Below are 14,491 nucleotides of genomic sequence, written 5' to 3' on the forward strand. Positions count from 1 at the left end.
TTGAGTTGGTGCTCACTATATATTCGTTGAATGAATTAATGAATTAAAGCCTGGAAGTGTTCACTGGGAATATTTGGGAAATATTCCCCAACTCCCTGTCTAGATGAGACCACCATCTTGTGTCATGAGTAACACTTTTTATAAACTGTGTTGTGCTGATTTGCCATTGTGAACTAATTTTAACCAAATGGTAAAGCAGGTATTTCCTGCTTTTTGCATAATGCCTGGCACACTGTCAATACATTTTCGTTGAGTCAATAAATGTCATGCTTTATGTCAATGGGTTTTGGCTCTTGGAGGAAAAGCAAGCAAAGCCTTGAAATCACAGAACTAGGGGATTGAAAGGAACATTGGGAAGTCTTCAGTTACATTTCCCTGTTTCTCAACTGAACCATTCCTGGTAATCATCTACTTTGTTCCTGAACACCCACAGGAGGCTCTCTCACCGTGTGACTCATAGTGTTTTCCTAAGAAACTTGTCTTTATTTACTTCCAGAAGACACAAGGCATGCATGTCATCTTTTTCTTTTCTTTCTTTCTTTCTTTCTTTCTTTCTTTCTTTCTTTCTTTTTTAACTTTTTTTCCTTTCCAGGAAAAAGAAGAAACAATTAGGCACGCCAAGGCTGTAAGTGGCTTCTGGGTCAAATACCTTTGCCCACGTGTGGAGTAGAATTAGATGCCTCCAAATCTAGATCCCGGCTTTGAGTGAAAATCATATACTACGTCTGCCTAAATCTACAATCTGAAGACACAGTTCTAAACTTCTGTAGCACGATAGAAACTTGGGGCTCCTGCTCACAATAATCTGTTCTGTATAAAAGTCCAAATACTCCCACTTCTGATTTTTTTTTCAGTTTGACACATGACAGTTCAGCTAGCGTCCAGGGCCGGCTTCTCATCAACATCAACAATGTCTAGATGAGATGGGTCAGTTGGTGCCACCACCTTCATTTTAAGTTAAGACACCGTGAAAAATAATAAATTCAGGGACTGTGGAAGAAACCAAATCCCTAAATCTTTCCCCTCTAAGATGTCATGGAAGTGCCTTGAGTTCTTAGTCATCTAGGCTGTTAGAAATAAGTCTAGGTATGACCTGATTTGAGGATAGAGGAGAAAATTTTTTTTTTAACCTTCTTCACAAAGACAATTATTGTTATGTGTTTTCTGTGTTTCAACTCACCTGTGGAAGAAACACATCTAGATAGTTGTAGCCAAACTTGTCCTGAATTAGTGGAAACCCCTCATCCACCTGGTGTGATTCATGTTGACCTCCCTCAGGGGATTAGAGAGAAACAATGCTCTTCCTCTTTACTTTGCATAATCACCACCAACCTTGAATTTCTCTATTCAAATTATCTAGGCCAAACATTCTTGGACTTAAATGACCTCCCAAATTTTGACCTCCATTTAACAAACTCTTTAAACCCCACTGACTCACCAGACATTTCCTGGAATAGGTCAGCTTTTCTCTGTGTGTGTGTGCAGAGTGGAGACGTATTTCCCATCGAGTTCTGTCTTGAAATTTTGTAAGTGGGTCCACACCCAGCTGGCTTAAGAGTGAGCATGGGTTCTGTGGCTCTGAGGGCCACATGTGGTACAACCGATACTTACTCATAGGCAGAAGGAAACTTCATTTGGGATTCTAAGAAACATCATTTAGTAAAAGTATTCTTTCAAAAATTGCCTGAATTTTCACCCTTAGAAATTCTGAGCTTTATTTGGACTCTCTTGCTTTCCTCTTTTCCTCTTCTCTGGATCCTTCTTCTTCCTTTGACTTTGCAAAAATCTTTTGGTTGTCCTATTCTAAAAAGACTTACCCTAAATATGGACACTTGATAAATGTGGTATTTGTCAAGTGGGGAAAATTTATATTTTTTAAAGCAACACTGAAATAATTGGATACCCATGTAGAGGAAACAAACTTTTTTTTTGCTTTTAAAGATTTTATTTTTTTAAGTAATCTCTATACCCAATGTGGGGCTTGAACTCATAACTCCAAGATCAAGAGTCACATGCACTACTGAGTGAGCCAGCTAGGCACCCCCAAAAACAAAAACTTGATGCCTGCCTCACACTATACATAAAAACTAACTTCAGGGAGAGTAGAGTCCTCAATGTAGAAGGAAAATAACAAGCTTTTGGAAAATATGGGAGGGTATCCTTATGATCTTGCAGAGTAGAAAAAGATGTCTTAAACAGGATATATAAAACAGAAACACCTGATAAATGGACCCCAAATAATTAGCTTTTGTGCATCTAAATATTAAAGAGTGAAAGACAGTTTCAGTGGTTGAAGGCATTTGTAAACCATATAATTGGAAAAGGGCTTATATTCAGAACATTTAAAGAACTCTTTCAAATCAGTAGGAAAAAGACAGAATCCAGTAGAGAAAACGGGCAAGAGACATGAAAAAGCATTTCACAAAGTTGGCATCTAGTGGCCAATAACATAGGAAAATTAAAATGAAATCTCAATGTTATACTACTCACTACACATCTACCAGAATCACTGAAATTAAGAAGCCAGATAACTATTGGTGAGGCTATGGAGTAATAGGCACTTACACTCTGTGGATGGAAATATAAATTAGTAAAACCACTTAAGGAACCAGTCTGGCATTATTACTAAAGTTGAAAATATATATGCATTCTCCATGACCTAGCAATTCCACTCCTAAATGTAACCCCAAATAAATTTGTTACATATGCGCCAGGAGACATGTCTAAGAGTATTCATAGTTGCATTTGTTTCTAGAAGCTCCTAAAAGCTCCAAGGATAATGGCACAAATGTCCACCAACAGGAAAACAGATAAATTGTGTAATGTTTATGGAGAACACCGTATATCAGTGAAATTGGATGAACTCCACTTACATGCAACAGTATGGCTGAGTGTCAACAATACAAAACTGAGCAAAAGAAGTCAGGTACAAAATGATTTGTCTTGCCTAGTTCTATATAAATGTTTTAAAATAAGCAAAGAATTTTCCTGTAACTTTCTATTTATATAAAGTTCAAAAATAGGCAAAAACAGTGCTTGGGGATTCGTAACTATACGTTAAGGTATAAAGCAAAGCAGGGTAGTAATTACCATAAGGTTGGGGTCATTGTCACCCCTGTGGGCAGGGGCAGTTGTGACAGATGTGCAGGATTGGTGTGTCAGAGCTGAGGGATGGCAATGTCCTATTTCTTGATCTGGATGGCACTTTATAATAAGCTGTCTAGTTGGCTTTGTGTGTTTTTCTGCATGTTATATTTCACAATGAATTTTTAAAAAATAAAAAAGCCCCCTGCCTGCAGCCCCAATCTTGCCTCTTCTGAGCCTCTCTTCCCTGCTCTTCTCTCCACCAGGGGAACTTCCTCTCTGACTTCATTTTCCCCAGTCTCCCAGCTCCCACTCATCACACAAACTGCCCCCCATCCCACCCCTGGTCACCAGTGACCTCCTGGTTGAAAAATCACATGAACTGTCTTTGCTGTTAACCTTGTAGTTCTCTTTTCCCTTGGCTTCCCCAGACCCTTCCCTCTCCTGGTGCTTCTCCCCTTTCCCTCCTTGTGGCCTCTCTGCTCCAACCTCTGACTGCTCTAACTTTCCAGTTCCTGAAGTACCGGGGCTTCCTGGGTTTCCTTCCTCCTGGTGTCATCCATGCCACTGGCTCATTGTTGTGTGATCAGCCCCCAAATGCATGATGTTCCCTCCAGGGGACTCCAGGTGCCTTTATCCCTAGAGCTTCCTGCCTCCTCTCCATTTTCTTCTAGGGGTATGAAATCACCCTAATTTCAACCAACAACCTCAAAATGAACTCATGGTCTTCCTTGCTCCAGCCCTATTTCTGTCTTTCCAGTCTACATAAAGAAAATCACTTCTAAGTTGAAATCTCAGGCTAGAAATGTTGACTCTCTTTAATCTGCCCCAGCACTGAGACATACTATTATTTATGTTCACACTGCATGCTAGGCACTTGCTATGGTCTGAATGTGTCCCCTTACCTACCCTCCCACCCCCTGCCAAATTCCTGTTTGGAAAATCTAATGCACAATGTGACAGTATTAGGTGGTGGGGCCTTTGAGGTGATTAGGTCATGAAGGCAGAGCCCTCATGAATGGGATCAGTGCCCTTATAAAAGAGACTCCAAAGATCTCCCTTGCACCTTCTGCCATGTGAGGACCCAGCAAGAAGATGGCTGTCCATGAGGAAGTGTGCCCTTGCCAGACACTGTTCTGCTGGTGTCACAATCTTGGATTTCCAGGCTTCAGAATAATGAGAAACAAATTTCTGTTTATAAGCCACTCAGTCTGTGGTATTTTGTCATAGCAGCCTGAACGAACAGTAGTTTTTTAAAACATATATTACATACTTAAAAAAAAATGTATTAACTCACTTAATTCTCTCAACACCAGGATATGGTATTATTATCCTACTTTAGAGAGGAGAAAATGGAAACATTCATCGCCAGAGCAGCTCTTAACTCACCCTGACTCAATGCTAATTGCATGGCCAAGGGGGCCTCCTACGAGTATTGGTACTTCTGTCCAGTGCTGGTTGTTACCACCTCTAAGCTATAATCTGATTATCATACCAACCTCCTAAATGTCGTCCCAACCACACATAAATCTCTTTCCATTTTGTCCACCTTCAATGGGGGTATCAATAATTTGATAGTGTAAATTCTTTTATTATTTTTTTTAAGTAAGTTCCGTGTTGGGCCCCATGCCCGTCTTGGGCTTCAACTCACAACCCTGAGATCAAGACCTGAGCTGAGATCAAGAGCCCGATGCTTAACCGACTGAACCACCCAGGCACCCCTTGATAGTGTGAATTCTGATCTATTCTTTCCTGATGCCTTAGCCATTTGGAGGCCCCGTGATCTGGGGCCAGCCTGTCCCCTGTACCTTCCCTGGAGCCCCTGCTCCTCATCTCCTCTATCCCCAGCATACATATTCTTTCAGGCCCCTGGGCCTGTGCAGACAGTTCTCTTTGCTTGCAGTGCTCTGCTGACACCCCTCCCTGTTCAACCAGGAAATCCCTGCTCACCTCAGAGACTCCCCAGTCAACCCAGCTCCACCTGCTTATTTATTTATAGTGTACTTGGTGCCAACTTCCAGCATTGTTTTTTGTTTTTGTTTTACATCACACGTAATTGCTTATTGGTTTCAGCCTGCCTTGTTCCTGGAGGGCAAGAATAGTGTATTATTCCTTCTTGAATTGGTATCCCTTTCCAGCAGTGGTCTTATCTAGGGGGCAGTTAATGGTTTTGCTGAGTAAATATGTGTCTCTGGAAATTCTTGTCAAGCAGCAGGCATTGGAAGAAATAACCTTGTTTCTGCTCGTTGGTGGTGGTATGTGGTATTCTGCTGGGTTTGAGATGCCGTGTTCTGCACCCTGAGACCTAGAGGTACTTTTTTCTTTCCTTTTCTCTTCTTTTCACTTCTCTTCTTTTCTCTTCTCTTCTCTTCTCTTCTCTTCTTTTCTTTTCTTTTCTTCTCTTTTCTTTTCTTTTCCCTTTCCTTTCCTTTCCTTTCTTTTCCTTTTCTTTTCATGGAAGAGAATGAGGTATAGAAAAGAGGACTATCTTTGGTGGATGTGTGTCCTCCTCACTGACTGGGCTACCAGTTGCTGGTGACATGGACCTGCCTCCCTTGCAGACATCTTTGTCTTGCTGTCATACTCACTTTGACTCTATTCCATTCTAGCCCTTCTATTCTTTTGAGCCATAAAAGGCCCTCTGCTTTATGCTTTTTTTCTCATTTAACCCTTATGAGGGGAATCAGGACATGCTGCCCCCAAATCTACCACTTTGGCATGAGAATTATCTTGAGCTGAAGGCAACTGAGAAAAAACAAACACAGAAAGAGCTCTTCATTTTTCCTCTCTCTGTCTAGAGCAGGGACGAACTTTCCCTTGTGTAGGTGTCCCATAACAGGCAGAGGAGAACAACACTTGTCACTGGAAACAGAGATGGTGCTAAGATTGCATAAACCTCACTGCCAAACCTTATCTCCCATTAGCTGCCCCCATGTCTTTCCTCATCACTTTCCCATAATTTCTTGGCCCTAAGAGCTTAACCTCTCTTTTTTTGGTCTAATCACTGCTCCACAATTTTTTGTCCTTTGTTAAAATGGTACATAAGACCCTGAGTCTTAATGTTTCTTTGAATTTTTCATTTATTTTCTGTGAAGCTGCATGAATATAAAATGAAGAATATTAATAAAATTTGTATAGCCTTCTCTGGTTAATCTGCCATTTCTCAGTTTAATTTGCAGATCTCAGGTGCTGAATCTAAGAGGGTAGAGGAAAAGACTTTTCCTCCCTTACACTTATGATCTATGAGATGAAGTTCAGTGTGACCACTGTGTAGACAACTGAACTGAAGCTCAAGGAAGTTACAGTCACATGTGTGTAAAAGATTTAGGACTTGTGCCAAAGCTCTTTTACCTTCCTTGTTCCCTCCTTTGTTAGTGCCTAAAAGTTTGTTTTGCCTTTTTGGTGATTCTGAATCCCAACAGATTGCTGACACCTGTTTGTTTGGGCTGCCAAGTCAGCTTAGGAAAGGAAGCACAGCTAGGGACATCCCTGAAAAACTCTCATCCCAGAGCCAGTCAGAACAGGCTGGTGTTTCCCTGTGACAGGACTCTTTCTAGGCCTCTGCAGCACCCAGTTCCAAGTTAAGCAGCATTAATCACTCAGTGAGTTTTGGTTGATGACATGAGACTGGTTTGCATAACCCGGCTGCACTGGGGCGGGCACCCAGGCTCCCATCTGACAGGTGCTTTGGGAGGTGGTGTAAGAGAAAGAAAGCCTGAAGTGCTCCCTACATCCAGGATCTGGAGTCTCTCCATTCTTTCCTTCTTACCAGCTCTTTGGAAAATATTGGCAGGGCTTGTGAACCTGAAACAAAAGCCTGAGAAGACAATCTTGTTTCTAAGTGACAGGGCAAGTTAGGGATCAAAACAAGTTGTACTAAAAGAGACTTTTCAGGTTTGTCAGCCCAAAAGGAAAAAATCATAGGTTTAAAGAGTGTCATGAAAAACTCTTATTGCGTTCCAAGAACCCCACTGGTTTTGTCTGGGAATTTGCCAAGGTTGCGAGAAATGAGCACTGTGTCCATTTACTTGGTCTCAAACACAAGATAAAACTTCCGCTCACCTGGAAGCCAGTGTTGCTGTAGCCCTCCGCTCTGGCGGCCGTCCTACTCTTCAGCTCCACGAAGTCTTCGCTGCTCATGGCATTGGTTGGGCTCTGAATTCTTTTCAGGTGTCTGGTCTAGAGTTTCCTCCGTACCTGAAGGAACATCAGCCTCTGCTGATGTCAGAATGCCACCTGCTGTTGTAGGAACCTGGGCACGGCTTACATTTGAAAACTTAACAATCTGTGGGGCGGAGCAGGAGTGATAGGTGGGTGGGGTGAGGCCTCCAGTTCAGGTCCACCCACCTCATTAATCTTCCCGTTTAGGATTGCTGGCCCATTTTTACTTTGGAAAACTCAGTACACAGAGCAGAAAAAGACACTTTCTCAACAGTCACCAGTGAAATAATCTATTTCCTGTGGGTGGTATTGGGGACTAGGAATGGTGTGGGGTGGCAAGGAACATAAGGGCTGGCTGCTACCAATTGACCACTATTCTCTACTAGGTCCGTGCTCAGTACTTTGTATACGGTTGTTTTGGTTTATCTTCAGGACAAGCAAAAACTGAGATGTGATAAAGTAAAGTCAACAATTTGCTCAGGGTCATTTGGCTAATAAAGGGACAGTGAGAAGTCAACTCAAAGTCTTTTTACTACATCCCTGTCTACAGATCGGTTTGCTTTCAAAAAACCAATTCCTAGAAATGCAAATATGCAGCAGATAAATGGAACGTGACCAACTGCTCACTTAATAAAAGGATTCTTCACTTTAGGAAATTATTAGCTATAAGATTCTTTCAAATAGCAGTTTCCCCTAGTACGCTTAAAATGAATATAGTTGTGTGGCCTCTGAGGAAATGTGAAAAATGCTAATGATAAGTGAAAAGCTAGAATTAATAAATGGAATACTGCATACAGTAGATAAAAGAATAGAAGAAAATATCAAATGTAATTATGATTATTTCTGGGTTGTGGTTTTTATGCCTGGTTTTTATTTGCTCTTTCTTTGCTGAGTTTTCTATAAAGACCATGATTTATTATTATTATCATGATATAGACTATATAATAATTAAAAGCTCACTGGAACCACATTGCCTGGGTTCAAATCCTGGCTCTACAACTTACCACAGCTCAAGAGCTAAACCCAGCCAGCTGTTTATTTTTAGTTTTTATTTTTTAAAATTTTTTTAATATTTATTTTTTGAAAGAGAGAGAGAGAGACAGAGACAGAGACAGAGCACAAGCGGGGGGAGGCAGAGGCAGAGGCAGACACAGAATCCGTAGCAGGCTTCAGGCTCTGAGCTGTCAGCACAGAGCCCCGGGACAGCAGGGCCAGAACTCATGAACCAGGAGATCATGACCTGAGCCGAAGTCGGACGCTTAACCAACTGAACCACCAGGTGCCCCGCCAGTGACATATTTTTAAACATAAACCCCAAGAGCTAAGAATGGCTTTTAGATTTTTAAGTGGTTGGGAAAATTCGAAAGAACGAATATTTCATGACACATGCAAACTATACAACACATGCAAATTGCAGGCCCCAGAAATAAAATTTTGTTGGAACACGAACATGCCCATCCCCTTGTGTATCATTTATGGCTGCTGTTGCCCCACAAGAGTAGAGCTGGGTGATTGTTACAGAGACTGCATGGCTGGAAGTCCAAGATATTCACTACCTGGCTCTTTACAGAAAATCTGTGTGGATCCCTGACTTACTAACCACGTTGAATTTGGGCAAGGTACTGTGTTCTCTGTGCCTCAATACCTCATCTATAAAATGGACATAATAGTTCTGTTTCACACTGTATATTACTGAGATGACAAAATGGGATAATAGACTTAAAAACACATGGAATGGTGCCTGGCACATAATAAAATTGTGATAAGGTAATGCTTATCTTAAAACCTTAAAAAGAAAAGGCACAATGATCTCTGAACAGTAGTGGGCATGTGCTTTAGGGACAGGCTTTCTCCCTGAGGCCAGGTACACCTGTCGTTGAGCAGGTGATATATTGCCCCCTACATAGGAAAGCATAGCACCCCCACCAGACTGGTGGTCAGGTCAGTCTCTCCCCAAATCCCCACCATATTGGCAGCATGGAAAAGGTGACCTCTGACTTCTCACTGTGTGCTTGTGGAACCCTGGTCGAAGTCCTCACCATTTATCAACACCATCGGAGCTTTCTTTATGCTTTCCTTCTTTAATGATTCTCACTGATGAATGGAGACTTAGGAATTTTTACCAGTTCTCCCCCATAATTGTGATATGCCATAATAAGTTGTTGCCATGTAACCCAATGCAAAAAGTCCCATTGGAAGTGATCAAGAGGGGTGCAGATAAACAGAAAGTAGATAATATGGGAAGCTTTCTTTAAAAGTTCTTTTTTAATGTTTATTTATTTTTGAGAGAAAGAGAGAGAGAACAGGGGAAGGGCAGAGATAGAGGGAGACAGAGAATCTGAAGCAGGCTCCAGGCTCCGAGCTGTCAGCACAGAGCCTGATGTGGGTCTCGGACCCACGGACTGCAATATCATGACCTGAGCTGAGGTTGGATGCTTATCCGACTGAGCCATCCAGGTGCTCCGATATGGGAAACTTTCATTGTAAAGTTGTTGGAAAAAGCCAGTTGCTGAAGTTAGATATCAAGAACTGTCATAAACTCAAAGACTCAATCTGGTTCAGGTTTACAGAAGATTTTTACTCTCTGGAGGGGAAAAAACCCCCGTTTATTGTCACTTACGGTTATAAGTGCAGAAGCTTGGCTCAAATACCTGAAATTCCTGCTGATACGCTTTTATGAACCTTTTAAAATGCACAATCCAGTGTTTTCTCTGTCCCTAGGCTGTTAAGCCCGTTAGTTTGAAGAGTGCAAGAGTATTTGAGAACACATCACTGTGCAAGCAAGAGCACTGTATAGTGTTGATTAAAAGACACAGTGACCTGCCCCTTCCATACTCCATCTACACCAGTGAAAAGGAAACATGGAGACCTACTTAGAATAAATTATACATACAACTGTGATGCTAAAACATAAAAATGATGGTCAGTTACAGGGAAGTTTGGACTTAAAATGCTATCTATCTAAACCTATAGTTAAGATCTTTAAGACCTAATGAAAATTCAGACTTTCTTTGCAGCCTAAGAATTAACTTGAGTTATGGGGCTATCACTTAAAATGATTGGTACCTTGGTAGAAGTGATGGCTCATTTTTCCCAATTTGCACATAGAAATCATGATCAGAAAATGAGGTGAAGGACCCTTTCAACTTTACAAGACCACATTTTAAATCATTCCCCAGTCATGCAGAATCATTATTTGTAAGGAATAAGTTGTGCCAAAGGCCAAAGGAATGATCCCTTAACTCTTCTGAGTCTCAGCTGTTTTCGTAGTGTCCCTCAAACTCAATTTTAAACTTTGAAATCATTGTGTAGCGACCAAATTACTGGGATTTTTAATCAAATAATTTCTATATTCCATTCCCCAAGAGTTGGCTTCCGAAGACTGAAAACCCATGGGTTGTGTGGACAAGCTCATTCAAGAAAAGCAAATGAAAATAACCTCAAGCTCCTCCAAATTTATTAAAAATATGAAAGTAAAATGGGGTGCCTGGGTGGCTCAGTTGGTTAAGTGTCCGACTTCAGCTCAGGTCATGATCTCGCAGTCTGTGAGTTCAAGCCTTACGTTGGGCTCTATGCTGACAGCTCAGAGCCTGGAGCCTGCTTTAGATTCTGATTCTCCCACTCTCTTTGCCCCTCCTCTGCTCATGCTCTGTCTCTCTCTCTCAAAAATAAATAAATATTTTTTAAAAATTAAAAAAAAAATGAAAGTAAAAAGAAAATGAAATACATGATAATGTATCTTGCCTTGTGCATGAAATTCTATACTAAGGTCACTCTTTTGGTGACAGTACTTCCAAAAGGAGTAAAATTAATTGTTAAAAATCGTGTGTAACATTTGTCCCATGTTAAGAATGATGTATAATATGTTATAGCATGAGTTTTATCTGCTCCCTGCTGTTCTCCACCAAGGAACATTTCATGTATTACAGATTAACATTTGTTTATACATTTTATAGTTTAATAAACCAAAAATGTAATCCTGGGATGCTTACAAAGCTTAACCTAATTAACTGACTCTAACTATTCAGATCATTCATGAGAAAAAAAAACCCAAAACAATAATGTATATTTGAGATAAGAAATACTTTGGGACGTTTTGCAACAAAAAAATCCCTTTTGCTTTTCAACACTCCCACTGTTTGGGGTACTAGAAGAGGCCAGCCATAGGCATTTATAGTAGTCAGAGATCGGTCAGAAGATATGCAACCTGAGTAATACCTGTGACTTAAGATTGTTTGGCTGTCTATATCACTTTATTTTTTAATTTATATTTGTATTTGTATTTTATTTTTTAATGTTTATTTATTCTTGAGAGAAAGAGAGACAGGAAGAGAGACATAGAGAGCATGAATGGGGGAGAGGCAACAGAGAGGGGGACAGAGGATCTGAAGTGGGCTACTGACAGTAGCGAGCCCATGTGGGGCTTGAATTCATGAAGCATGAGATCATGACCTGAGCCAAAGTAGGAGGCTCAACTGATTGAGTCACCCAACCAGGCACCCTATTTTTATTTTTTTAACTAATCTCTATGCCCAATGAGGGGCTCAAACTCATGACCCCAAGATCAAGAGTCACATGGTCTCCTGACTGAGCCAGCCAGGTGCCCATGTCTGTACCACTTTAGTTAAAATCCTGGGAAGGATGACCTTGGCCCAAGCGCAGACCAATAAAGAAAGGGAGAGAACTAGTGTCTGTGGAGCACTGCCAAGTGCCTTTTAAGTACTTATGTTGTTTCCATTTTGTCTTCAGAACAACCCTGCAAATGAGGTATTAACATCCCCATTTCACAGATGAAACACCTGAGGCTCAGGGACACAAATTGATTTTTCCAAGAACATTAATAAATGGCAAAGTCTAATTTGAACCCTGCCTCTATCGAGAGTTCTAAGTTCTGTAAAGAAATAAAACTCAGGGGAAGTACAACTGAGTTAATACCTAAAAGTGCTCATTCTATCAGTGGGGAAAGCAAACCACAACCATGCTAAATGCAAAAAAGTGAATAAAATGGAAAAATGATACGGTATCACTCTCATGATAGCAGAGTTTCATCCATCTGTGTACTTTGAAATCCTCAAAAAATGTGCCAATGCTTAGTTGAGGAGATTTGTTAGAAGGCCCAAGTATTGGCCTGCCATATTGATTCCACTGGAAATGAATGTTTGGGCTACAAGCTATGGGAGGGCTTTAGCCATCTTAGTCCCTGCTCTCTCTTCAGTGCTCTGGGACAGAATAGGCTCAAGGCTAAATAGCTTGTCCATTGCTCAAAGGAAGAAAACTGAAATCTTTACATTCCGTGTAGCCCAGAGATACTTGTGAGTTGCACAATGAGTTGTTAGCGAGATGAGTTCACACTGGCCAGCTCTCCCCAAGAACCAGGGCTGGGAGTGGGGTGAGGTAAACAAAGAGCCTAGGGTACAAAGTTTAACAAGGCACTCCTCTCAGTGCCTTGCAAGTGTAGGATCAGCACCTGAAAGTAGTGAAAGCCTTCTTAAATTTGGCATCCTAGGCACCTTGCTCAGCTCACCCTGCTTCTGGCCCCGCCAAGAACAATCTATGAGTTTATTTTGGACTAGTATAACATAGGAGTTAAGGGTACAGACTCTGGGTGTGCCTGGGTGGCTCAGTCGGTTAAGCATCTGACTTTGGCTGAGGTCATGATCTCATGGCTCGTGACTTCGAGCTCTGCATCAGGCTCTGTGCTGACAGCTCAGAGCCTGGAGCCTGCTTTGGATTCTGTGTGTGTGTCTCTCTCTCTTCCCCTCCCCACTTGTGCTCTGTGTCTCTCTGTCTCTCAAAATAATAATAATACAACATTAAAAAAAATAGAGTGCAGACTCCAGACTCAGTTCAGCTTCCAACCAAGGCTTTGACTCTTACTAATACTAACTAGCTAGAAGTTCAGGCAAGTTACTTACCAGTAATCTCTCTAAACATCTGTGGTTACCTGAAAAATGAGGTTTATAGTTCTATCTATCTTACAACAGGCCTGCTGTGGAAAGTGGTTCACATTGGAGAGTAAGAGTGTACATTCTCAAGATTCCAAGGAAAACTTGCCAGTCGCTTCCCAGAAAGCAACTCAGAGTGGACCTCTAGAGCCTGCTAAGTGTCTAGTAGAGTAAGTGGTTAAATAAGGTTAACTAAGAGAGTGACGAAGAAGCAGTGATTTTTGCCTGGGTTATGGTAATGGCAACGTAGCCCTTGTGGATGACCAAAGGCTCTCCAGGAAGCCCATTCTTGAGTCTAGGATTCTTGAGTCTTGAGATTTCCAGAGATAAACATCTTCCCCTTTATTCTGTTAGTTCAGAGAAAGACACAGCTGTGTGAGTGGTCTGCAGAAAAGCTTCATACTGGGCTGGGTCTGTGTGTAAAATTTCCCCAGTTCTCACCCATAAGAGTGGTTGGCGGTAGTGCCAGCTGCATTCTTTTGATGTGGTCAGGTGAGTTGATCTTGTGTGATTTAAAGGTCCATGGACCCAGCCCAAGGTTTGAACACTTAGGTATCACTCTCTAAGGACCACAGTGCTGGTCATTCTCTTGTGGGAAACACTCACTGTCCCTTTTCACAGGTGAGAAAACAAGACACAGTTCATGAGGGAATGGCGGGTGGTTTGGGATGGTTAGCTAAACAAGGCTATTATGGGGCGGGGGGAAACATTGCAATTTCTGGAAAAGAAAACACTCAAAAGTGTTTTATCATTTTGTAACCATGATGGCAAGAATCATGAACAGGTGTTAAATCTAGCTGGAAAACTTTGATGAGAAGAGCATTTATAATGTTGAAATTTAATAATTGTGACACCTGAAAGATGCCATCTTAACCAAAAGGTCATCAAGAATGGGACAAAGCAAAAAAAAAAAAAAAAAAAAAAAAAGAAGAAGAATGGGACAAAGCTACATCACGTGCCTCCTCATAGGCTGCACAGAAGACAGATCACTTCTGTGATACTTCTGCCCCAAATGTATAACTTGAATCTAATAATAAGGATGTTATAATCAATCACAGGATATTTTACAAAATAACTGGCCTGTATTTTTAAAAATTGTTAAGGTCTTGGGAGGCAATGAAGGCAGAGAGGCCATTTCACATTATAGGATACCAAAGATACAGCGTGAATAAATGCAACATATCATCCTAGAGTGGGTCCTAGACCAGTGTTAGAAAGGACAATACAGGGACAAACTGGCCATGTTTGAATTTTGGTCACAGCATGTGTCAGTGTTAAGTTTCTTCATCTTCATAACTATA

General features: G+C 41.2%; 1 protein-coding gene across 1 annotated transcript in view; it reads right to left on the reverse strand.

Annotated features, from left to right (window-relative positions):
* The window catches only part of SLC28A3 (solute carrier family 28 member 3), a 54,063-nt gene extending 46,124 nt beyond the window's left edge, over positions 1–7,939 (reverse strand). Inside the window, exon 1 of the mRNA XM_049652742.1 lies at positions 7,147–7,939. Within this exon, the coding sequence (XP_049508699.1) occupies positions 7,147–7,224 (78 nt within the window). The 5' untranslated portion in view covers positions 7,225–7,939. The remainder of the gene's footprint in view (positions 1–7,146) is intronic.
* Positions 7,940–14,491: the final 6,552 nt, after the last annotated feature.

The sequence above is a fragment of the Panthera uncia genome, chromosome D4, assembly GCF_023721935.1.
Source record: "Panthera uncia isolate 11264 chromosome D4, Puncia_PCG_1.0, whole genome shotgun sequence".
NCBI lineage: Eukaryota > Metazoa > Chordata > Mammalia > Carnivora > Felidae > Panthera > Panthera uncia.